Source organism: Schistocerca piceifrons, chromosome X, assembly GCF_021461385.2.
Source record: "Schistocerca piceifrons isolate TAMUIC-IGC-003096 chromosome X, iqSchPice1.1, whole genome shotgun sequence".
NCBI lineage: Eukaryota > Metazoa > Arthropoda > Insecta > Orthoptera > Acrididae > Schistocerca > Schistocerca piceifrons.
The window spans coordinates 716,964,345-716,990,252 of record NC_060149.1 but is presented as its reverse complement, the minus strand read 5'-3'; the positions used below and the strand labels follow the sequence as shown (position 1 = coordinate 716,990,252).

Genomic DNA, 25,908 nt, shown 5'->3' with positions numbered 1-25,908 from the left:
TCTTTTGAAGAAAGCTTATTTCAAACTCACAGTATTATTTTGGGCAAGATACAAGTTTACATACATAATCAGTTTCGTGCTTAGCTTTAAATTCAACAATTATATAATCATTATTTGTAGTTCACAGTCAAAGTTCACCAAATATTGTCAGTTTAGGCTCAGGTAAGCGGTTCTCTCTACTCAGATAATTGTTTCCTTCTCTTCTTAATTTTTCACCTCTGAAAATCTAGTGCACTCGAGTGTCATTTGCAGTTCTGAATTTTTCTTTAGTATCTCTTTCTTATCTCTGTTCGTTCTAACTTACGCAAGTAACTTGCTCGACATTTTGTGGGGCTGTATCTATCAGGTTTCTGCCTAATCCTGTTCGCATCAACCCAGTTTATGATGACTCGGTCATTTCACTTATTGGTTGAGGACCATCAGCCAAGAGGTTTCAGCTATCAAGCACACTATTTGATGTCCATCTATTTCTCACTGTCAATCAAATGGGAATTTTTCAACTTTTTTAAATACAGATATGACACTGAGAGCAGTCATTGCCAACACAAGAGGCCACGGTATAAATTGCAGTCTTTGCCCTATGACATCAATTTTGATGTGGAGATCTAGTGCAGCTAAAACGTTTTGTCACAAATTTTACATACGGTTTTCTTTTATATTGACCTAACTTTACATTCATGCTGTGGCGTTGCCGAATGAATGCACATAAATTCTTCCTCAGCATAAAAGTATTATCACATAACTCACACATTCCGAACTGCCTTGTCTGTGTATCTTTGAACGGAGCAAAGTGAAGTGGAACATTGCTTGAAGTTGACATGTCAACAAAAACTTGCGTACCCAGAGTTCTGTTCGGTCATCGTCTGTTTTGATGTATTGTATGGTATAAGTTTTCGCGAAACAGCTCCGCCTGACGTTTGCGGATTGTCAAACGTCATTAATGTACAGCATAACGTGATGCCAATACATTAATTATGTAATAGTGCCAGCATAGAAAGGTAATTGTACTTGTTAATTATTGGTCCCAGGTTCATTTAATATCCCATTGTACGAGGTGCCGATAACTACACACCAGCTTTAAAACATACACGACAAAGTCTGTACAAAATTAAAAATACGCGTTAAACATTAGCGCACAGCGTGTACCACATGTCCCCGCAAACTTATGAGAAGGATTACTGGAAAATTTGTTGCTGTTACTCCTTTGGACGCAAGTAGTTTACTTCTGCGTTGATTGTAATTCTTTCCCGTTGCGTTTAAGTGTGGCATAGTATTTGCAGTCGCAAGAAGTGTCAGTGTTCTGTTATTTACCCGAACATATGAACTGTGTTTGCCACTAAGTTGCATAAACGATTGACATTCAAATTGCTAATCATGAATAGTGTTACGCACTACTGCATAGCAGCAAGAATAACAGATATAAGAACCTGAGCATTTCAGGTACTGCACACGAAGTGCAGTGTCCAAGCGCTTAATGATGTTAACCACATTTAGTGCTTCTAGCCTTTGATGTCTATGAAGCATCAATTTAGTTTATTGTTAAGTTGCCTATACTAATTGCAAGCGACTACATAGGCTTCAAGGTTTTCACAATAAAAATATGTAAGCTGGAAGGCTGACTCATGAGCATGTTTTTATGTTTCAGCAGAGTTAAAGCTTTCTTCTGTTACCTCTCTTTCCTCCTCCTCCTCCTCCTCCTCCTCCTCCTCCGTTGTTGTTGTTGTTGTTGTTGTTGTTGTTGTGTGTGTGTGTGTGTGTGTGTGTCGCAAAAACAATTCTACAACAAAACAGTATTATGTGACATGTAAATATACATGTTTGTTCAATTGTTGTAGTTGTCCACTCCTCAGGGGGGGGGGGGGGGGGGACAGCCTTAACATACCACTGTCCATGTAGGTGAGGTGGTTTGTATGCTTTGGATCCTGAGGGCCACACCGATGGTAGCTTAGCTACTGAAAGGGTCACCCAAGCCAGACAAAGTGTGTCCCACAATGGCCTATTGGTCCCTTTCTCCTATATGAAACCTCTCCTTACTGTGTCCTTTTTCCTGTCATCTCCAGCTATAAGTGAAATTTAGGTAGGACTCTTGGGCATAGGAAAGTCAAGCTTCCTAGGAGAGTAAACCCTTAAAAGAACTTTAAATTTTTTTTTCTTTCTAAAATTCAGTCTTAATCGCACAACGTATGCTACAAGAACATAGGTGACCGGTTTCGGCCATGTCACATGACCATCATCAGACCCATGGCATCCTTTGAAGATGGTAGGTGGAGCACTCTTCTCAGCTGATGTGATGTCAACTGCCTTAAAAGAAAATTGGACAGGTTGGAAGGCTGCAAAGTAGGAGCCCCCACCATCCAACTATACTTGCACAACCCCCATAAGCTGGCCATATGAATTCTCCCAATTACTAATAGTACCCAAAAAACTGGGTACTGTAACAGGCAAAACAAAAGAAAGCCCTTATGCTTGAAGTGAAGAAGATGAGATGAAGAACAAGAAATTTCTGCTTTAAAATTACAGACCAATTTTTAATGCATCCTGAATTTAAATAGCAATTTGTGAGCTGATTTTACAGAGAATAGAAATATTTTACTGCCAGAAACAAGAATTCTTGGGAGGAAACAGTTGTGACTGATTTTAGTTTTCTCTGCTGTAAAAATATTTATATATATATTTTACCCTGTAACATTTTTCCCCCACTTCTAAGGAGATGCGACTTCAGTTGTAGCTCTCATTTAAGAACTTGGAGGTGTGGGTTGAAGAGGCAGGTTTCTCATTGTATTTATAATATAAAAAATTTGCAAGTGAGGTACACAATTAACATGATGTTTCTGGGTCTCATACTTGATTTAAAGTTGTCATGGTTAACACAGACGCATGTTTACTCCAGTTCTAGAAGGCTTGTGTGTGATTCTGGCTAGATTAAGAGTGCCCTCTGCAATGAGCAGTGAGGCCTACCTATCTAAATAGCAACGATGGTATTCACCCGAAGGGATTGTGTTGGCAATATATGCCCACAATACCAGCATTGTACAAAGTTTTTTGGCTGAGGCTAGAAAGCCACTGTTGCCAACTGGTGGCAGTTTTTCATGATGATTTAGGCTTACTAATACTTTACTCCTCTGGAGTTCAAACTGTTTCTCCTTTTGTTTTAAAACCAGTCTCACAATTTATTTGTGAACAATAAGCTTGTTTCTGTTACATATATTTTTAATTTGATGTTTTGTGAAGTATTATATGAGCATATTCTTGGCTTCTCTATGGTTTTCCCCTGATAGTATCCACAATACATGAGAGGCTTCATTGGGCTATTATATTGCCCATCTGCTCTGCCTAAGGAGTGCCCATCAAACTATTCAATGCATATACTTGGAAGTTAAAATAACAGAGGAAATGCAGGACATCCTCTTCCATCCACAAAGCCTCATGAAGGAGGGTAATAAATTCTCCTGGCTTCCAGGACAAATGTTAATTCAGGGAAAAGAATAGCAGTTATTGCAGTTGAGAAAGCATGCACCAAAAAACTTGGGGCTCAGTGTTTTGTCCCCTACATTCTATTGTCTCACTGTGTAGTGTCGTATACGGGTAACAATAAGTATGCCTAGGAGAGATGTACAATAAGCTCCTCCTAGTAAAGCCAACCAGTTGACAGTGGTGTGCCTCTTCCTACCCATTTAGAGGAGATGAGGTGTTTCTCATTTGTCTTTGTGTAGGACATAGCCTGATGATTTGTAGCTTTCTGTTCTGATGAGATGATCCTACAACTTATGGTTTACAGATATTGCCCATCTCTGGTGACTACATTTTCCCATCTTTTGGATAGCATACGAATCCCGTGGCGGAAGAACTGGGTGTCTTTTGTGGGGATCCATGAATCGATTCAATTTTGCACTTGTTCATATGTTCGGAAGTGCTGGTCAACCAGACTGTATGCCACTGATCGAAGAAGGTGGTAGTCAGCAATGTATGGAGAATACGGCGTGAGGGATAGGACTTGTCAATTCAATGTTTCCATGTATATTTTGACGGGTTTTGTGACATGGGGTCGAGCACTGACCTGCTGCGAAATTACCTTTACATGTCTATAACTGTATTGTGGCCGTTTGTGTTTCAGTGCTGGGCTCAAACGCATCAATTGCTTTTGATAATGAAGTCCTGTGGCTGTCTTCATCTGTTTCAGTAGCCATGAAAACGTTCTGTCTTCCCACACCGTGCTGGTCATAGACATCAAAATCACTGTTCTTAAGACGTTGAAAACATTCTCTGCATGTTCTTCCACTAATAGTTCCCTCACCATTCGTCTTACCCAGCATTTTAAGATCCACAGCCACAGATTTCTTCTTGTTATAGCAGAAAATTAAAACTTCCCGCAAATGGCCAAATGGATGTAAGTTAACATACTTAATCGAGAATAACCTTACAATGCAATCACAAATTGAATAATATTTTTATGGCATTATGTTTACAGATGCCTAAGCTTATTGTATTACACCTATGACCAACCACCTGAATCCTATTTGCCGCTACTGCCGTCTATTGCAAAACAGCAGAAGCAAAGTTGTAGACCGAATAATGTGTGTGTGTGTGTGTGTGTGTGTGTGTGTGTGTGTGTGTGTGTGTGTGTGTGAAGCTTTTTCAAGTGTTTATATTGTAGCAGTAACTCTGTGATGATTTATTAAAACTTTAATTTAGATAGTTTGATGTGGGCAAGCTCTCCTGAATAATAGCAGGCATACTGATATTTAGTATTTCTTTTCACTTTTATGGAGAATTAATCATTTTACCATTTTTCTTATAGCTCAAAGAAAAAGAAGAAATAAATAAGAAGAAATGGGGCTGGTTAGCTATGAAATGCCAACTGTCCATTGTGATCTTCGTCAAGAAGAAATGATAATCCAAATTGCAGATGCCTTAGATTATTTGAATAATGTTGTGAGTGACATGTTACAACGGATCGACTCAAAGATATCGAAGAGCAAGATGAAACTAAATGAGCTGAAGCAGAGAGCAGCTGTGGCCAATGCTAAAGTAAACAAACTGACTGGAAGTAAAAAAGCAACTAAAGTGAGTAGCAGTTTTCCACATTGTGAACTACTAAAAATTATGAATTATTTAAACTATTTTGTGTTTGTTGTCTCTGTTTTTGTTTATAAAAGGTACTCTCATCCCTGTTATGGCACAACTGATGTGCAGGAGTTAGTTACCATTGACTAAGTTTTAATCTGTTGCCATGTATTAGATCATCTGTGTAATTGTTCTAATTTATGAGTCTATTTTGTAGTGGTTTCAAACGTAAATTCCCCAACCCATTGGCCAGAAGTGGCTGAGTTGGGCTTGTAGTTTAGTTTATGCTGACAGCCCATAAACCCTATAAATCCCATTAATGCCTCAACTACCATTTTGTGACCTAAGGGTGGAATATATTGTATTTCTGAGATCAAGGAGCTGGAGTTTGGGGACGACGCAGATATCTGCAGCTTATGGTGAACAACTTGAAAACTAGTGAAATAGTTGTTAACACAGAGTATTTTATCTCCAATAGACAACACCCCATAGATCAGTTACATTAAGCTTACTGAGTTGTGTGGAATCTGCCTGGGAAGCCATGTATTTTGCTTGATTATTGCTGCAGACCAATATGGAACCCAACAATAATTCACAGAACACGTTGGTAGAATGAAGAGTTTGGGACAAGTAACAAAAACGTGTGAAGCTGTGTGGAGTTTGGCTAAGTGGTAGTCTTGGAAAAGTGTATTTTAAAATGTTGTGTGGGGGAAGGGTGTAGAGTGGAAAGGGGGGCTGATAGGAGTGTGTGCAGGGAGGCAGGAGGCTTTTGCTATGTAAGGAAAAAAGCATTCTGAAGAGGATCAATGTCAAGGGTTTGGTCACATTTTTTTAATATGAAAGGGGAAAGTAACTTGTGGGAGATGCAGTCCAGATGCACACAAAATAGATACTACAGTCAGACATGCAGGTTTTAATTCATTGAAATGATGGTAGCTGAAGTATGTGAGAAGACATGTTCTTTCATGCGACCTTTAAGTGAATACATTTTTGTGCACCTGGTGTCACATCTAGTTGTCAAAATCAAATAACTGATATAAGTTTTTTGCCCATAAGGTTTATACCATAGATCTTTCCAGGAAATTGAGTGTCCTAATGTACCCTTTCATCACAGCTACTCTTATCAAAGGAGGTGCAGGTAATGAAAAGAACCAAAGAATAAATGAAATCAGTCAAAGCCATAGAAAATCAGTGAAGATAACTGTAGCATGGGAATATCAGACCTACAAAGATATCTGAAATTTATTTTACCACTCTTCTCTCCACTGCAAAATCGTCACTTATCTGGAAGAACAAATCACAGTTCAATTTTTCTAAATAGGCAAATGATGTGAAGAAAGCAAAGTTTACATTGCAGTGTGGATTTATGTGCCCGTGTTTAAAAGTAGTACTTGCTTCTTTTCTTAGAGAGAAAGAAGCTTAGACAACTTGAGCATGGAGTAGCGCTGGACTGGGGAGTTTGAAGAAACCAGCCACTAGACAACAACCCCTTATCACATGCTATATTGTTTTTCACTGCCTCATATAAGATTGTCTTGCACTTCGTACTACCCATGATGATATTGTCAGACAGACCATTACTGGAATTACCCAATTGATTCGCCACATAAGTGATTGTGAATCATGTAATATTGTGTAGCACTCAAGGTTGAGTAAGTTATAACCATAGGATCCTTGTGCCTTCAGAGTAAGTGACAAAAATTTTGCCTAATGTCAGGGTCATCTTTTAATGTGAGTCCACTTCCTTGCTTCGTGGATACTGCCCAGTGAAGTTGGGAGTGTATGTGATGATTGAGAAAGCAGTGACAGAAACAGTCTACAGCACTGGTGTTAACTAGTATTCACAATTACAAATTATTCAGTTTAGTTTTAACTGAAGTGGTGCAGTTTACTGATCAGGAAAGCAAAATTCTTTAAGACAGATGATGCTATCCACCATGATGGAATTGGATTAGCACTGTAGATTTTGTAAAACTGCTGCCATATAGTCATGTAACACTTAATTATTGACATAAATCATAATCAGTGAAGTGGTGTTCAAATGGTTCAAATGGCTCTGAGCACTATGGGACTCAACTGCTGTGGTCATCAGTCCTCTAGAACTTAGAACTACTTAAACCTAACTAACCTAAGGACATCACACACATCCATGCCCGAGGCAGGATTCAAACCTGCGACCGCAGCAGTCGCACGGTTCCGGACTGCGCGCCTAGAACCACGAGACCACCGCAGCCGGCTGAAGTAGTGTGTGTATGTGCTAGTTGGTCTTGTGGAATCAGTGCAGTGAGATTGGTCAACATGGAGATGTGACAGAATGGTGGAAATGATCTAGTGTTTAGATGTGCACCTGGGTACACTGTGAATGAAGTTGCTAGATTTGTTTGTGTATCAATGCAAACTGTCCAATGTACGTACAAGGAAAACTGTACCACTCCCAGCCACATAACAAGGCATAAGGGCAGTAGGCATTAAAAGATCCTGATCTACAGGGACTGGATACGTGTGTCATGCCTTGTCAATTACAATAGGTTTCGAACCCAACAGGAATTGCTGCCATCAGTGAATGTAGGTCTTTCCCAACTAGTTTCAGAACGAACATTGAGAAAGGAACTGCATGTTGTGGATATTTGAAGTTAGATACCCTGCAAAAGACCATTGCACCAGAAAAGCAGCACATCTTCATTGGGGCAAACAACACAGAAACTCGGCAGTAACTGACTAGAGGAAATTGTGTAATCCAGAGTTATGATTTTGTCCCTTCTGTTTTTTTCCAAATGATGCAAGGCACAGAGTGCACTGTTGGCGGACATACATGGTGTTGTGGAGGATTTAGTTCAGGCCAGAGGAAAGTCTGTGATGTTTTGGAGGTGTTTTTCATTCTGTGACTTGGGGCCACATATTCAGTTATCCCCCTGCGGGTCCCGGGGTAAGAATAGGTCCGAGGTATTTCTGCCTGTCGTACGAGGTGACTAAAAGGAGTTTCACACGTTTCGGCCTTTATGTGACGGTTCCCTGTAGGGTTTGACCTCCATTCTTCAAAATTTTCCTGAAGTGCGAGCCAACTGGGGAAGAGCACCTTACATGGTGCATTGTGCCGATCGTGCATTGAGAACTTGAGCCCACTTTCTCATCATCGCATTGCAGTCCCGCCCATTCTCCATCTCTTGGGTGAGGACACCTTCCTGGGTGCGTTTTCCACCATGCACTATGCAGTGTCGCTTTCTGCAACGACGATGACCATGGACTTCTTTGCACCTGATATCCAGCACAGTAGCCAATCCGTTGTGGTGGGGCTGCCCCTGATCACACAGGGATCACTCTGCTGATGCCTGCGCCGTTAACTACCCATGTATGCCCATCCCCCTGGGGCATTGGGACTCCTAGCAAAGGCCATCCTGCCAGGTGGCCTTTGCTGCAGCTGGGTGGCGCCCGTGGGGAGGTCCCCTGGTCGGAGCGGGTGGCATCAGGGTGGATGACACGCAATTAAGCATAGTCCATCATCTCTTACTGGTGGTGAAACACCAGCAGTCCCTAAGCATTCACGAGCTCAAGTCAACACACAGAAGTATGACCCCAAATCGTTCCCCTCCCTGGCCACACAAAGGGAGGGATGTCAGGCTAAGTATGGCAGCGGATCTTATTTGCCCCAGTACCTGGGGAATCTTTCATGATGATGACACCTCAGTTTCTTGTTGAGAATTTAGAGGACAAGTTCTGGGAGGTGGAGGGCTTATCCAAAATGCGGTCAGGGTCGGTCTTGATCAAAACAGCATCCTCTGCTGAGTCATGGGCGTTACTCGCTTGTGACAAGCTGAGGGATGCTTCTGTAACCATCACGCCCCGTAAGAGCTTAAATATGGTCCAGGGTATCATATTTCACAGGGACATTCTTTTGCAGTCTGACGATGAGCTGCGCGCCAATTTAGAGTGGCAAGGTACACAGTCGTGCACAAAACAAGCGAGACCCCTCGCCTTTTCCTTGTGCTGATCCACACAGCTTTAAAGTCTGCTACACAGCATAACAGGCAAGGAAACGAAGTGCTACCAACATAAGTGTGAATTTGACAAACTATCCGAACTTTGTCAGACTGTATTCATCACATGCAAGACCATATTAATGCTGATTATTGTGTTAAACACAACACGTAAATATAAAAAGTAAATGAAAGAAGAAACTGTAATTGGTATGAACTGTACTAATAAAAAGGAATTTCAGCTTTTCAAGATAAGATAACTGTTTTAGTAAGACAAAGTACCCCAGATCATTATGAATTAGCAAAATATTATGCGCATTCGGCCGCGAAACGGTCTGTGTCAATGTTCGGACCAGTCATACTGGAATATCGTTGCTGACCTACCATGAAAGTGTGCAAATTCAGTAATGCGTGAAGATTCATAACAAAATTCAGTTAAAAATCATTCAGTGCCACATGTAACTCAATTCAATTGTTGACAGAAGCGGAAAAAGTAGGCAGTAACAAGTATGAAATCCTACAAGATCTTCACATTGACATCCACAGGTTGCCGGTACAGAATAAAGGTAGCAATAAAACGAATTGGGGGCGCGAGAATTTCTTAAAATTGCTTTGCTGATGGTCTACCTCCCATGCAGTAGCAAACACCTTTCACTACGCTAACAGACAACCCAGGCAAACAGCCCTCTATTATTACCCCAGACATGAATAAGCCGGCAATTTCGCAATGAAAATGGCAAAATGATCTGCACTTTCGGTTGCATGGAGCTTTCTGGACTCAAAAACAAGAATTTTCTACTGTCATAGCTATTGAACATCTCTCATCATCTTCAACTGGATCTGGTGCGGTGGCGTCTTTCCACTGCAATGGTGGGAGAACACCATAATTCCAGTGCCCAAACCCAGTAAAAACCCGCTTGATGTGGATAGCTATTGGCCCATCAGCCTCACCAATATTATTTGTAAGCTGCTGGAATATGTGGAATGTCGGTGGTTAGGTTGGGTCCTGGAGTCACGTGGCCTACTGGCCCCATGTCAGGGTGGCTTCCGCCAGGGTCGCTCTACTGCTGATAATCTTGTGTTCATTGATTCTGCCATCCGAACAGCCTTTTCCAGATGGCAACACTGCTTGCTGTCTTTTTTGACTTACGTAAAGCATACGACACTACCTGGTGACGACATATCCTTGCCACATTGTATGAGTGAGGTCTCTGGGTCCCGCTCCCGATTTTTATCCAAAACTTCCTGTCGCTTCATACTTCCCATGTCCAAGTTGGTGCCTCCTATAGTTCCATCCATATCCAGGAGAATGGAGTCCCGCAGGGCTTTGTATTGAGTGTCTGTCTATTTTTAGTGGCCATTAATGGTCTAGAAGCAGCTGTCGGGCCCTCCGTCTCACCTCTGTATGCAGATGACTTCTACATTTCATACTGCTGCTCCAGTACTGGTGTTGCTGAGCGTCGCCTATAGGGAGCCATCCACAAGGCACAGTCATGCGCTCTAGCCCACGGCTTCCAGTTTTCAGCTGCAAAGTTGTGTGTCATGCACTTCTGTCGGCGTTGTACCATTCATCCAGACCCAGAACTGTACCTTCATGACGATCCACTCACTGTAGTGGAGACATACCGATTCTTAGGAATGGTTTTCAACGCTTGATTGACTTGGCTTCTTCATCTTCGTCAGCTTAAGCAGAAGTGCTGGTAACACCTCAATGCCCTCCATTGCCTGAGCAACACCAATTGGGGTGCAGATCGCTCTACACTGCTGCCGCCCTACAGAGGCCTTGTCCAATCCCGAATGGACTATGGGAGTGTGGTTTATGGTTCGGCAGCACCCTCAGCATTGCATTTTCTCGACCCTGTGCACCACTGTGGGTTCGACTAGCGACAGGAGCTTTTAGCACAAGTCCGGTGACCAGCATACTGGTGGAGGCTGGGGTCCCTCCATTGCAGATCAGACATGCATTACTACTCGCCAGTTACGCACCACACATTTGTAGTTCTCCTGAGCATCCTAACTACCATCTCCTTTTCCTGCCCGCAGCAGTCTATCTCCCACATTGGTGACCTAGGTTGGGGCTAATAATTGCGGTTCGCATGCAGTCCCTTCTCTCTGGACTTGAGTCCTACCCTTTACCACTTCTACTCGCGGTCCGTTCCTGTACGCCTCCATGGTGTACACCTCGGCCACAGCTTCGTCTGGACCGTTTGTGTGGCCCGAAGGACTCCATTAACCCTGCACCCTGAGGCTCTCCGCTGTCAGTTCCTCTCGATTCTTGATGTGTTCGGCGGCTCTAAAGTGGTTTACACCAACGGCTCGATGGGTGATGGTCGTGTTGGCTTTGCCTAAGTTCATGGGGGCCATATTGAACAGCATTCCTTACCCGATGGCTGCAGTGTATTCACTGCAGAGCTGGTGGCCATTTCTCATGCACTTCAGTATCTCCGTTCATGCCCCGGGGAGTCTTTTCTTTTATATACTGACTCCTTGAGCAGTCTGAAAACTATTGACCAGTGCTACCCTCGCCATTCTTTGGTAGCGTCCATCCAGGAGTCCGTCTATGCCCTGGAACGGTCCAGTCGTTCAGTGGTGTTCATATGGACCCCTGGTCACATCGGAATCCCAGGAAATGAACTTGCTGACAGGCTGGCCAAACAGGTTACATGGAAACCACTTCTGGAGATGGGCATCCCTGCAACTGACTTGCGTTCATTATCACGCTGCAAAGTTTTTCAGCCTTGGGAGATGGAATGGCAAAATCTCAGTGTGCACAACAAACTGCGAGCCATTAAGGGGATCACGAATGTGTGGAAGTCCTCGATGAGGGCATCTTGAAGGGACTGCGTGGTTCTCTGCTGGCTCCGTATTGGCCATCCCATGGTTTCTTCCTGCGCCGTGAAGACCCACCTCAGTGTCGGTCGGCGCCCGGTTGACAGTGGCCCATATTCTTTTGCTATGTCCTTCTTTGGCTGCCCTGCGACTTCATTTGCGGTTGCCACACTCAGTATCATTGATTTTAGCAGACAACGCCTCATCAGCAAATTTGGTTTTATGTTTCATTCATGAGGGTGGGTTTTATCATTCGATCTGAGTTTTAGCGCATGTCCTTTGTCACTCTGTGTCCTCCAACCTAGTGCTTTTAGGGTGGAAGTTTTTTCCTTTTTATTTTTGTGGTTGGCCAGCCACTGTAATCTGCTTCCTTGTTTTACTCTGTTCTAACTGTTTCCTCCATCTCTCTGTTGTTTTCTTGTCATCTTTTTGTTCCTTTTAGTATTCGTTGCCTTTCCTTCGTTCTTGTGGTCTTTCTTTTCTTTCAGTTTTTTGTTATATGTCTCGTCTGTTTTATTCTCACACTTGTGGCATTGTTTTATTAGGAACAAGGGACCGATGACCTCGTAGTTTGGTCCCTTTCCCCCTCTTTTAAACCAACCAACCGACATTCAGTGACCATGAACAAGAACCAAGATATTAGTTTCAACATTCTCCGTGACAAAACTTTGCTTGGTTTTCTACATCTCCGTGATGAGTATGGTGTGGGACACCCATGTCTTCCAAGATAACAGCCCTGTTGTCACAGGGCTGCATACATACTTCACCGACTTGGTGAACACTTGGGCACCCTGTTGCATCTCGACTGACCTGCAAATTCAACTGATCTCAGTACCACAGAAAATATCTGAGACTATTTTGAACAGGTGGTGAAACATAATATTAGACATCCCCACAATTTGGTGGCCCTGTGGAATCTAATCATCAGTGAGCAGCTCCAGATAGATATGGCATGCTTGAAGAAACTTGTGGACAGTATTCCTTGGTGAATGGAGGCTATTATCAACACTAAAGGTGGTGCACACAATATAAGTGTGATGTCTTCTTAACTGAAGTACTGTTCTCAGTTTCATAATGCTCTTTTTCATCAGTGTGCCATATACAGTGCTTTTCAAAGGGATACTTATTACTAGATGTGCTTTTCTCCCTTAGATGACAACCTGTGCTTTTATACTGGGACTTGAATATATTAGGTACAACAGCAGCAGATCGAGCTGTTGTTACGGCAAAATACAATGGGAAACCTTACTCTATCATCAGTGTTTGTAATGTTCAGTGAAACAGTGGAAGATTGTGACACCTCACCTATTTGTTGCATCATCACACCACTTCCACACTTTTCATGTAATGTCTGCTGAATTGCAGTGGTTATTATCCCCCCCTTCTCTCTCTCTCTCTCGTGTGTGTGTGTGTGTGTGTGTGTGTGTGTGTGTGTGTGTGTGTGTGTATTTTCTAATCTATCTTCAGAATTTCAGAGAGTATCAGCAATCTATTACCTGATGCATCTTAGTATTGCGTGTTCGTATTTTAATGCAGTTGCCTATTTTTTTTGTCAGGTCCTTTCCAGTGCTAAGTATCCAGCTAAAGATGTTCACAAAAATTATGAGTCCATATTCAACATAACCAAACCATTGGAATTTAAATATTCTGATATAAATATCAAATCTAAACATCAGCATCCGGATGCTTCTGAGTTGCAGGTAAGTGCAATTTATTTTGAAAATTTGTAATGATAGAATAACCCTGTGTAGCCAACGGCCTTGCCGCAGTGGTAACACCGATTCCCGTCAGATCACCAAAGTTAAGCGCTGTTGGGCTGGGCTAGCACTTGGATGGATGACCATCCGGTCTGCCAAGTCCTGTTGGTAAGTGGGGTGCACTCAGCCCTTGTGAGGTAAACCAAGGAGCTACTTGATTGAGAAGTAGTGGCTTCGGTCTCGGAAACTGACATTCGGCCAGGACAGCAGTGTATTGACCACATGCCCCTGCATATCTGCATCCAGCGACGCCTATGGGTTGAGGATGACATGGTGGCCGGTCGGTACCATTGGGCCTTCACGGCCTGTTCGGGAGGAGCTAAGACTAACCCTGTGTAGCTATTGACAAAGGATTAGTGTGATCAGATTTGTTATGTTACTAGGTCAAGGGTATAATTTATGTTAATTATATTGGTTATTCATTATTCATGAAAGGGCCACATTCATGTGCAGGCTATATAGGTTGCAACCTAGGGGCCCACACAAAAATTAAAATAAAAAAAATCTTAGCTTTAATACTATGAAGCAAGGCCACTTTTAATTGTAAGATACAGACGTGATTGCTTTATATAGGGTTATTTGGCTGCAATGTTTTCAGTGGACAGCTGATAATTCATATTGCCTTTCAAACCACGTGCAGGCTCACATCAAATTCTAATTATGGCTGGTCAGGATCGTGATATTACAGTTGGAAAAATCACACGAGACTTGACAGAATTTTGACAATTTGATGCGAGCTCAATTTTGCAGAAAGCTGACTTTTCTGTACCTCATTTCATTCAAATCATGATGCATTATTATTATTATTATTATTATTATTATTATAAACCTGAAACCATGCAAGTTATAACTTACCAATACAAGATCTTACAATATAAAATTTCATCTTCATGTGCCTTCCAATAGTTTACAAGGTGAGGACAAAGTTGATGATTTTTCTAAGAACAGCTATTTTTTAACCACTTTTACAAAAAAGTCTTTTGCAAACTCTTTTTAAAGCATTTTTCATTAGAAAGACTATATTGTAAACCACTTAAAAACTAGATTTGGGTTTGCAAAGTGAGCATATAAGACCCTAAAAACAAAAAAGTGGAGGTGCATTGAAAATGGGGCCCATATTCTTTTGGTACTTAAATCTGATGTCTTTTATTATGTTCTAAAATTGATTAATACTCTTTGTGGAAGGTAATATCAAAAGTTTTCATGACCAAGAAATGAGCTTGAGTCAGAAAAACTTGAAATGAATAATTTTTGTTTTTTTTGTTTTTTAAACACCTCTACAGCTTTCAACTCTACAAAATTCTTTTATAAAAAATGAAATGGAATAAGGAATTCTATAAAACATATAGTTTTCTCTTTTTCATAGCTCTAATAGTTTGAGGTGATCACATTTGAAAAGTGTAAGTTTTTGGTTTCTGCCTTATCAAAATTTCATCCCAAACAATCCCATCAGTGACATCATCTGACAGCCATTGTAGTTTTTCACGTGACTTTCTACATCAAATTAATGAAACCTGTAAAAAAAAAAAAATTAAAGTATCTTGAAGCAAAAGTAAGCCTAGGCCATAAAAGAGACCTTATCTGACTTTACCGAGCAAGGTGACGCAGTGGTTAGGACGACGGTTCAAACCCACGTCCGGTCACCCTGATTTAGGTTTTCGTGATTTCCCTAAATCGCTTCAGGCAAATGTTGGGATGGTTTCTTTGAAAGGGCATGGCCGACTTCCTTCCCCATCCTTCCATAGTCTGATGGGACTGATGACCTCACTGTGTGTTTCAGGTTTATCCCACAATTACTTCCAAAAATATAAAAAGGTAAAATTTACATTTTATCAAGCGTCTGTGTGTTTTTTGTTTTTTTAATTATCCATATGAAAATTGTTCAGGAAATCTCTTATTTATTTTTTGTTATTTCACTTAAGGAAGTGCAAAAAGTTGTACAAGATTGCTTAGTTTTATTTCTTTCAAGAAAATATTGCCAGAGCATATAATGTCTCAAAGTTTCCGAAAACTCATTGTTGCACTGTTGGTAGCTGCACTATGGGGTAGGGATGCAAAAACAGACCAGTTAAAAGTGATACCAAAACTTTAGTTCTGAATAAGTGGTATTTTTCAGTGTTTGTTGTGCTTCAGTTGTTTAACAGGTTTTTCATTTTTACTAATAACAGAGTAAAAGAACCGGCATATCAATTTGCCACAGCAGCTGTACTAAAATTTTCGGTTTTTAAATAAAACTTTTTTAAAAAGTGAGTGGTCTTTATCCATAAAATTCTCGTTGCTCTCAAGTATTGGATTATTATAAAAATTGGGAAAATCGATCAGCATTATTTTAATATCTACACCTATAGTTAGAAACTAGCAACAAATGCACGACATAAGAATCGGTACAGCAATGCAGAGACAGTAATGCCATCTCTGGTGTAGCCTGTTTGATGGCATGTGTGAAAGTGCAGTGTGAAAGATTTTCCCCCACCTTGTTTATACGGCAAATTCTCGCTGTCGTCCTCGGACATCGATTGATTTGCAAAATGGCATCATCCCTAGTTTGGAAATATTTTACGAATGCGCTATTTGCATTAAAAGATTAAAAGTGGGTGGAAGCACTTATGATGTCATATAAGGAGGAAACATCCACAGAGTTCTTTGGAAGAGATGGTAAATTTGAAACATATACCTTTAATTTTATTGTTGTGCTATAAACTTGGGATAATAGCTGAATCCTTAGTTTTGTGGATGAAAAATTGATGCCATCGAAAAGCGACTATGCAGGGAACTTATCAACTTGTGACTCTTTGCTCTCGCTGTCACTTCACCCCTCTCCTCCACATTTGCCATCTTTGCTGGAGACAGTGAGACCGATTTCTGCCACAGCCTCAACCCCATTTTGATCGTCCTCTCCTACTTATTCACCTTCATTAGAACTTTTCAGTATTTCTTTGAAGTCTTCATTTATTACTGGAAATAGTAGTAATGAAAAATGAAAAATCGATTATGTGAGAAACTGGCATTTTTGAGTCATTTTAATTACTTTTACTTTACTTTACATGAGTAGGCCCAGAGCACCGCACGCTGCTGCAAGGTTCCCCCTCCTCCTGTTTTGTGGCTCCTGGCACCAATCATTCTCTATTCAAATCTGCAGCAAGTGCTCAGGGATTCCATCTCTTCTTTGGTCTTCCTAGTGGATGTCTTCCATAGGGAGTATAATCCATAGCTTTCAAAGGCCATCAGCATTTATCCATCTGACTGACATGTAATGCCCATACAAGGCATTTGGTTCTCATCAGTCCTACAATGTTTGGTCTATTGTACATTTCGTCTGGTTCACAATTATGTCTGATCCTCCATTCTCCGGTGATCTCATCTTGTACCAGACCAAAGATTTTCCTTAAGACTTTCTGATTAAAAACAAGAAGATTGTTCAAGTCTTTTTTCCGGACACTCCAACTTTCACAACCATACAGTACTACGAGTTGAGTCATTGTTTATACAGCTGGAGTTTGAAATGCCTCGAGAGACCACGCAGTGCAACAAACTGACTGAGACCAAAGTATGATTGGCTGGCGGCTTGGATCCTCGCTTTGATTTCTGCTTCGCATGCTGCATCTTCTGTAAAGATTACACCCAGACATTTAAATTCACAAACCCTTTTGTATGATCGGTTTCCAACTATCAAAGGCTGGAGTGGGTCTCCTGAATAAGCATGGGTCCTGCTCATCACCAGATATTCCATCTTTGATTTATTCACAAGGAGTACAATTTTGCTTGCTTCCGCCTCCATGTTTTCACTCATCCTCATTAGTTCCTCATTAGATCTGGACAACAGGGCCACATCATCAGGAAACATGAGATGTGTGATTTTCTCACCCCCTACTGGTATACCCTCACAGCTTTTACGAGAGACTTCTCTCATTATCTTTTCAAGTGTCAAGTTGAACAATACCGATGACACACCATCTCCTTGTCTCAGCCCTGTCCTTAGCTCTCTGCGAGTTGGTTCCCGAGCTTCACTTCATTTTTTGAATCAGTGAGACAAATTCCAACTAGGCTAATGACTTTCTTAGGCATTCCAAACTCCGTTAGGCAGGTCCTCAGGCTCTCCCTGTGGATGCAGTCATACGCTTTCTTAAAATCTATGAAGAACACGTGAAGTTCTTCGCCATACTCTCACAACTCTTCGGTGAGTTGTCGCAGCACAAAGATGTTGTCGACATGATATTCACCAATCACTTCTTCTGCAAATGGCTGCATTCTATCCAGTATACAGTTGGACAAGATCTTGTAGCAGACATTCAGTAGGGCAATTCCTCTGTAGTTAGTGCCATTCATTTTGTCACCTTTCTTGTGTATAGGGCATATGACAGCTGTCTTCCAATCATCTGGAATATCCTCCAGAATCCGGATCCCCTTGATTAATTGGTGAATTTTTTTGTGGAGTCCCTCCCCTCCAGCTTGAATGATTTCTGCCTGGATTCCATCTTCTCCTGGGCTTTTGTTCTTCTTTAGCATCATTATCTGATTCTTTATTTCCTTCAGTGTGGGTGGAGGATAGTCTAAATCTGCAATGTCAGGAAACTGAAGTTCATACAGGTCTTTAGGTTCCTCACAGTTGAGGAGTTCCCTGAAGTATTATTGTCACCTTTTAGCAATGTCAAGCTCACTAGTGAGTATGCTCCCATTATTGTCTTTGATGAATTTTTGGCGGCTTTGATATCCCTTCTTGAAGAATTTTACTTTCTGGTACATCTTTTGCACTTCTTTCCTCAAGAAATCTTATTGAGCCTCATCTATCAGTCCTTTAATGTACATTCTCTTTGCTCTTCTCAGGGTTGCTTGAGTAGTTCTCCGAACTGTGCTTTGCCTTGTGCAAAATCAGCCCCTTGTTACCAGCTCTCCTTGGCTTCTCTTCTCTTATCTAATGCCTTAATACATTCATCCCCAAACCAAATCTTTTTTGCCTCTGATCTGCTTCTTGATGACTACATTCGCTACATCATTTATGGCATCCTTAACTTCTTTCCACATTTCATCTGGTTCTCTTGTGATACCTCTTCCTGCAGATTTTGAAAGCAGTTGCTGAGCTGGAACTGAAATTCTTCTTTCTTTGTGTTGTCTTTCAGTGCATCGATAGGATAGTGGACAACTTGTGTAAGGTTGCTTCTAACTTTAGGTCTGGTTTGTATTTTTAGCCAGCTGTTTACAAGGAAATGATTACTCCCACACTCTGCACCCTTTGCTGTCTTCACGTCCCTCATCCAGTTCTTTGCTTTGATATCTGTTGCAATGTGGTCTATCTGATTAACTGTTTTACCATCTGGCGGTACCCAAGTTCCTTTATGTATATCCTTCCGTTGGAAATGTGTGCTGCTTATGAATATACCTTTGGATGTTGCAAAGGTTTTGAATATGATGTCATTGTCATTCATGAAGACACTGTCTTCCAGTTGTTGACTGGAATGCATTCTCTCTCCCAACTGTAGCATTCATGTCTCCTAATAGGACTTAACAATTATTTTGGATGGCATATATGAATACCCCCAGTTCTGCATAGAATTCATCCTTAATGTGGGATGTACTTTATGTTGTAGGTGGATGGCAATTCACAAATGATATTTTACATCTCTCTATGTTTTTTATTAAAACTGCTATTCTGTGGCTCACAGCCTCAAACCTAGATTCATTAGCAGCCAGAGCCTTACTCACAGAAAATGCCATACCCAGTTTGTGCCCTGTCTCACAGCCTCCATAAAAGATTGTGTACTTCTCAATATCTGTCATTTTAATAGCCAGGTGAAACTGGAGAAGAAAAGAACTGGTAGAACAAAAAACCAGGTGTTTCAGTAGTAAATGCCATCCCTTTGATGGGGTCAAACAAATGACTATATATCCAGAAGTATTGAATTAGTAATAGTGAAAATTTGCCAGTGTTAATTGGGTACATGTGCAAATGTTCATACACAATTTCATCAAAATCAGTGACAGCTGTGCGGGAACATCAAAACCACTTAGCATGGAATAATAATAATTATTATTGTTATTATTATTATTCTTGGATAAGCCAACAATGGATCACATGCCAATTTTAATTCATTGTTCTCTTCTTTTCTTCCAGTATTCTTTCACATGTTAACTGTGTTTTCTCTTCGTTTCTTCTGACCACTTCAGACCAGTTTCTTCACTCTCCTACCTTTGAATCCTTTCACATTCAATACTTTTTCCCTAAACACTTCTTCAGTTGTTTCTTCAGCTTTTATATTAGGTTTTTTTTTTCCAAAACCCCTTTTTATTTTGTGGAGATATCGTGTTGTTGACTTCTTGTCCCACAAATATTTGTAGATCTTTTAGGTTATCCACACTCTTGCATTTAATATTAATGTCCAGAAAATACCAGTCATCTTTTTCTTATTACTTCGTATATGTTTTCTCAGTTTCGATCAGTTTCATCAGTACTACATGATTTCCATCTGTCCATAGTTTTTTGTGAGCCTAATGTTTTTTGAATGATTCACCTTTCTAATATTTCTATGTTATTGAAATTATAGTTTAATGCTTTACGGTCACTTGCATATAGACAGACTGGCTTCGTTATTGTATTGTGATGCCTTATTTTTGATCTTTAGATAGGCATTTTTGTTGTAAAGGTCTTCAGCTGTACCATATGCCCATCCCATTTTATGTATCATTTCGTCAATACCAGCATTTTCCAAACCATCTTTTTGGACTATGTCTCCAAAATATCCAAATTTTTTAACCCTTTCGATTTGTCCAATATCTGTTTTCAGAAAGTTCGGTACATTTTTAATGTTTGTAAAAAATCTGTTTTTTTCTGCAGAAATTTTTACAGTACCTACTGGCTATTTCTTGTAAAAGATTAATTTGTGTTGCAACAGAAGTCACATTTTCAGATAGTGTAGCAGTCATGTGCAAATGTAAGACAATTTACTCCTCTTCCCAGCCTTATCGGTCAAATCTTATATTCATTCAATTTTTCATTCATAATTCTTGCAGTTCTTTCTAGAACTCAATTAAAAAGAATTGAAGATAGGCTATCACCTTGTTATGTACTTCTGTTTATTTTGAAGGGCTGAGATATTTGTCCCATAAATTCAACTTTAGATACTGTCTGTGTTTCACAAATTAGATTTTCTAATTATTATTATTATTATTACTATTTTTTACTATTATTACTACTATTATTTTACTTTCTGTTACCAGATGTGGATTCTTGAGTTCTTGAGGCTGGTAAAACCATTTTTAGATAACTTTATTTGTTAATGAGATGTTGTGGGAAACATAAAAGATGCATTAATATATACATTGTGTGAGAGATAGTTACTTGTGATGTCATAGTGAAGTCATGTGACCTCCATGAACACTTGTGGTAAAGTCGAAAGTCACATAAAGGGATGTGTATTAAAAAATATGAATGTATTTTACAAAAATATATTTTGTGGTAATAATTATACTGATACCAATATATTTGTTCACGGCTATGTTAAATAGCGTGGTGAATACCATGATGATTTCATTCTGTAAATTTTTAAATGCTGTTAATTTATTAAATCACTGTATATTAAAATATTAGATAGTTGAACAATAAACCTTTTATTTAAAAAGTCTTTAAAATGATGATTTTATGTGTTAATTGACTTAAAATTTCCCCTGCTAAGGTCCGCATCACAAATTCAAGCTAGGGTCCGTAGATTCTAAGTATGGTATGGTTCACTTAGTTGTAGCAAATCACAGTTGGAGAGAATAATTAAAGTAATGCGAGTGTGGGGGCATTTGCAATTAAAATTAAATGGCTTAATTCACAATACAAATTATCTGTCTCAAACCCTAGCTAAATTGCTGAGAGCTTCTATTTACAAAATTTCTGTGAAGAGTTTAAACAAAAACAACTAACATCTCTCTACCACAAACCAAAAATACCGATTATGTTAATCATTGTGTCAGGGTGATTTTTCTAGTGAGTAGTTATTAATGACTTTCAGACAAACAGTAACTATTAATGACTTTGAGACAAACAGTACGTTAGCACTTGTGAACTTTTACTAGTTTGCTTTGCTGCATTGTGATTGTCTTGTGTGTATCAGTAGCAGGTGGTAATTGCTGTATCAGCCATGTTTGATTAGGCATGGGATTTGTGCTACACATGGGAGAAAGTGACATGTGCAGGCTGTTGGTGTTAGGTTTGTGTAGAGACACTCACAGGGTGGACTGGACTATACTTTGTACCGTGAAAGAAGAGACCAGGCTACTGGCAGTACTGATGTTGCCAGCTTTCAACTGTGATGTACAAATAGCTGCTGGCAGTACTGAAGCCATGTGACAAAAAACAATAGCCAGCACCACCATAGTATTTTTAGTTGATTCCAAAATCACGTTACGTGATCAGTCAAGGTAAATGCACGAAGCAGCCACACAGGGGCCACTTTATCTGTTGGGCCTCTTGTTTTACTGTATGGACTGTAGGTATCTAATGGAAATGACTCGGATAATAATTGTTTATGCAGCCAGTCAACTGACATTCAGACATAAACTGGAGAGCCACATGTAAGGCGTAGCAGCAAAATGTCCCTGAGTAAGAGTACACTGAAACCCCAGTAGTGTTCTGGCTTGGGGGTTGCCTTGCTTTTGTTAGCAGTTTGTCACCCTTGTCTTTGATGAAAGTAAATATAAAAACTGACAGAATATTGAATGAAACCAGTGTTATAGCTTTCTTTGAATTTAATTGATACTGAATGCATAATTTGTCAGACTGTAAGATGTATTCAGGAAGGGAGCAGAAACAGACTATGCAATTTATTGTTTTGTGTGTGTCGCGCTTGCAGTTGTAAAAGATTATTCAAGGATAGAAGGTATATTTCTTGATTTTACAACATAATTTGATTATGTAGCCTATGCTGTAAATTTGCATTATATGGATCATTCAAGAATTAGGGAAACACCTCCACAATGGTTCATTGCATATCCAGCAAATAAGGAGGAAGAATATTTCTTTCAATGTCATCAAACAGGCATCAGATTTGAATCTGATTGGCAAGCTGTAAAAAGAAAAAGTGAAGGGGCGGGGTCCACTGCTTTTCGTAATATATATCAGTGATCTACCGCTAAACGTAATGGAGTATTACAAAAATTTTCTTCGTAAAATATGTAGAATGTGACATTACTAATTCGGCAGACAGATTCATCGTTAAGTTCATCTCATCACTTATAGAGAAGAGATTGTTACTTAAAAGCAACAAAACACTGCTTTTACAGTTTCTGATGTAGAATTCTTGTAAAAATGAAATGTTACCACAGGGTGATCAAATAATCAGTGAAGTCAAACATTAAAAATCGTGGGATTGAAGACAGGTTAAAAGCCTTTCTTGTATGTAATGCATTCAGGAACTTGTGCAGAAACTCAGTACTGCAATCTTTCACTGTAAGAATAGCCTCCACTCTCACTGAGAACGAAACACGAAAGCTTATTTACTTGGCTTACTTCTGCTCCATTTTCTCTGATGGTATTATAGTTTGGGTAACTTTTTGTGTTCATAAAAATATACTTAGATTAGAAAACGGTAGTCAGGAAAATTTATGGTGTCTGTTCCCAAACTTCATTTGAACCATTATTTGAGTGTCTTGGTATTCTAACTCTGCCATCCTTTTAAGTATACTGTCTTGTGAGATTTCTGGTTAATAATAGAGTCACATTCAAAAGGAATTAAAACATTCACTCAACAGAAAAACTATTTGCATTTTTGAAAATGCTTCTTAATGATTGAGTAGAGAGGTGTGCAAAACTCAAAGTTGAGGGATAAATCTCAGATTTTAAAATCTAAGTTGACAGGCTTCTATGTGGCACAGTCCTTTTGTTTTCATCAGTGTTCCGCACAGTGTAATGTGCCATTCATTTTTATGCACTATCTGACCAAAAAGCATCTGGACAGCCCTGTGTAATGTGGAATTGACCACTAGATGTCATGAGACGCAGACCCGCCAGTATAAACGGTGGTGGGGTGAGTATTGTGTTGTCAGTAGAGAAGCAGTAACAGTAGACTGAGCTGAGAGAACCTCAAGTAATTACAGGTAGATGCTGCTTTTTTGCATGAAGTCCACAGCCAGGGCTGAAGGAGGGAATCCCCCTGGCTACTAAAGAGGCCTAGGTTATGTTTTTAATTGAATGGGTACGGGAAGAATTGTACCCCAGATTACATTTTGATACTACTTTTTACATTGCCGCCTGGATTTTATTAGTGTTTACACCACTGGGTCTAAGCAGGGGGACTTTGTCAGCTTCTCTGTCTTGTTTCCTGAATTCGTCCTTAAGAAAGGGTTCTGGGATCAATTTTTAGTTTACTCATGTAGAATTGTTTCCTATCTTGTAAGTACTGGAGCAGTTGAGATGGCACCTGCTCAGATTCACAAAGTGCTCATCTTGGTATTGGTCAGATATACCCAGCAGATAGGGTGGCACAAGAAGTCCAGGTCTCTCTCTCTCTCTCTCTCTCTCTCTCTCTCTCTCTCTCTCTCTCTCTTTCATAGCAGAAAAAAGAAATAATTTACTGTTGGGTTCCAAGGTCCAGGGCACATAGGGATTCGGGGGCAATAAATTTACTGATGCGGCTGCCATGGATGCTTGGTCCCTTCCATCACCTGGTCACTGTTCAGTCCCCCTGCGATCTGTTACCACACATGTGACTTGGAAGACCATGTGTTGCTGGAAGGCTCAGGGACTGTAAATGAGGAGCAATAAGCTGCAGTCATTGAAACTTTCAGTGTGACATAGCCTACTTACTTCCGACCCTGACAAGTCAAAGAAGAGTGGGACATTGTTCATTGACACATGGCATAATCTAAGGTGCCACCAGTGTCAGACGTGAAACACAGCTGTCAAAATGACATATTGTAATTGAGTGTGTTTTATATGACAACCTGAGGGTAGATGTGGATCTTTCACAGGACCTGCCCTTTAACTGATACTGAAGCAAGTGCGGTTTGTGTTTTAAGGTTTGATGTGACGTCAGGACTCCTTTCCAAACTGTTGGGTGTGAGATTTTAATGTGTAGAGTGTGGTTTGTTCACCCATTATTTCTAAGTATTCACCTTGTCACAATAACCTGGACCCTGTTCACTAGATCTGTACTAGTTGTTTAGCCTTGATCCTATCTTGTTATTCTGCAGTGTTTTGTTAGCATGTTGCCAGGGCTTTTATGGATTTCAAAATGTCAGTGTTGTATTTTAAACTTTCATTTGTTGGTATAGCTTGCTATTAAAATTAAAATTTATAGTTACTTTTAATGTATATTCACCACCCTTATCATTTTCATTTTATGCAAGGGTGTTAATGACCTCATTGTTAAGTGTCTTAAAACACTAATCATCATTTTCATCATTAGTTGTCTGCCACCTGAGTAGCAAATCCATCAGGGACATTTCAACCATTCTAAAGCTGCACAAGTCTACTTTTAGTGATGTGATTGTGAATTGGAAACATAAAGGAACAACCACAGGTAAACCAAGTCGAAGCAGACATTATGTACTACCAGACAGGGACTGTGGAACATTATGGAGGGTGGATGTAAAATATCTTGTATCACCACCAGAAGGAATCACTCGAGTTCCAAAGTGCTACCAGTAGTCCAGCAGAGGGAGTAAAGAGTGAACAAGACTCAGGTACAATTGTTGAGCAGCTCCTTGTAAGCCACCCATTTCTGTAGTCAAAGCACAGGGATGCTTGAAGCGGTGTAAAGAACAGCACCACTGGAAAGTGGATGACTGGAAATGAGTGATTCAATGATGAGTCATGCTACACCCTGTGGTAATCCAGTGGAAGGGTTTGGGTTTGGTGAATGCCTGCAGAACATTACCTGCCACCACGTGTAAGTGCCAACAGTGAAGAACAGTACAGTGGAAATGCTGTTATGTTATGGTAGTGTTTTTCTTGGTTATGGTATGGTCCCCTTATGTCCCTTGAAAAACCCTAAATGCAGAAAGATATGAACACATTTTACAGCATTGTGTACTGTGCACAGCAGAGGAATAGTTTGGAGACCATGACTGTATCAGCATGGCAGTGCATCTTGTCATAAAGCAACATCCTTTGAGGCAACAATTTGTGGGCAGCAACATTCCTGAAAAGGACTGGCCTGCCCAGGGTCACGACCTGAATCGTATGAAACACCTTTGGGGTGAATGAGAATGTTGACTTTGCTTCAGACCCCAATGTCCTACATCAGTACCTTCTCTGGCTTTGGCTGCTGAGGAAGAATAGGGTGCCATTGCTCCTCAGACATCCA

General features: G+C 40.3%; 1 protein-coding gene across 1 annotated transcript in view; it reads left to right on the top strand.

Annotated features, from left to right (window-relative positions):
• Positions 1-623: 623 nt before the first annotated feature.
• LOC124723036 (WASH complex subunit 1-like) overlaps positions 624-25,908 on the top strand; it is a 79,880-nt gene continuing 54,595 nt past the window's right edge. Inside the window, exons 1-3 of the mRNA XM_047248211.1 lie at positions 624-998; positions 4,799-5,064; positions 13,424-13,567. Of these exons, the coding sequence (XP_047104167.1) occupies positions 4,831-5,064; positions 13,424-13,567 (378 nt within the window). The 5' untranslated portion in view covers positions 624-998; positions 4,799-4,830. The remainder of the gene's footprint in view (positions 999-4,798; positions 5,065-13,423; positions 13,568-25,908) is intronic.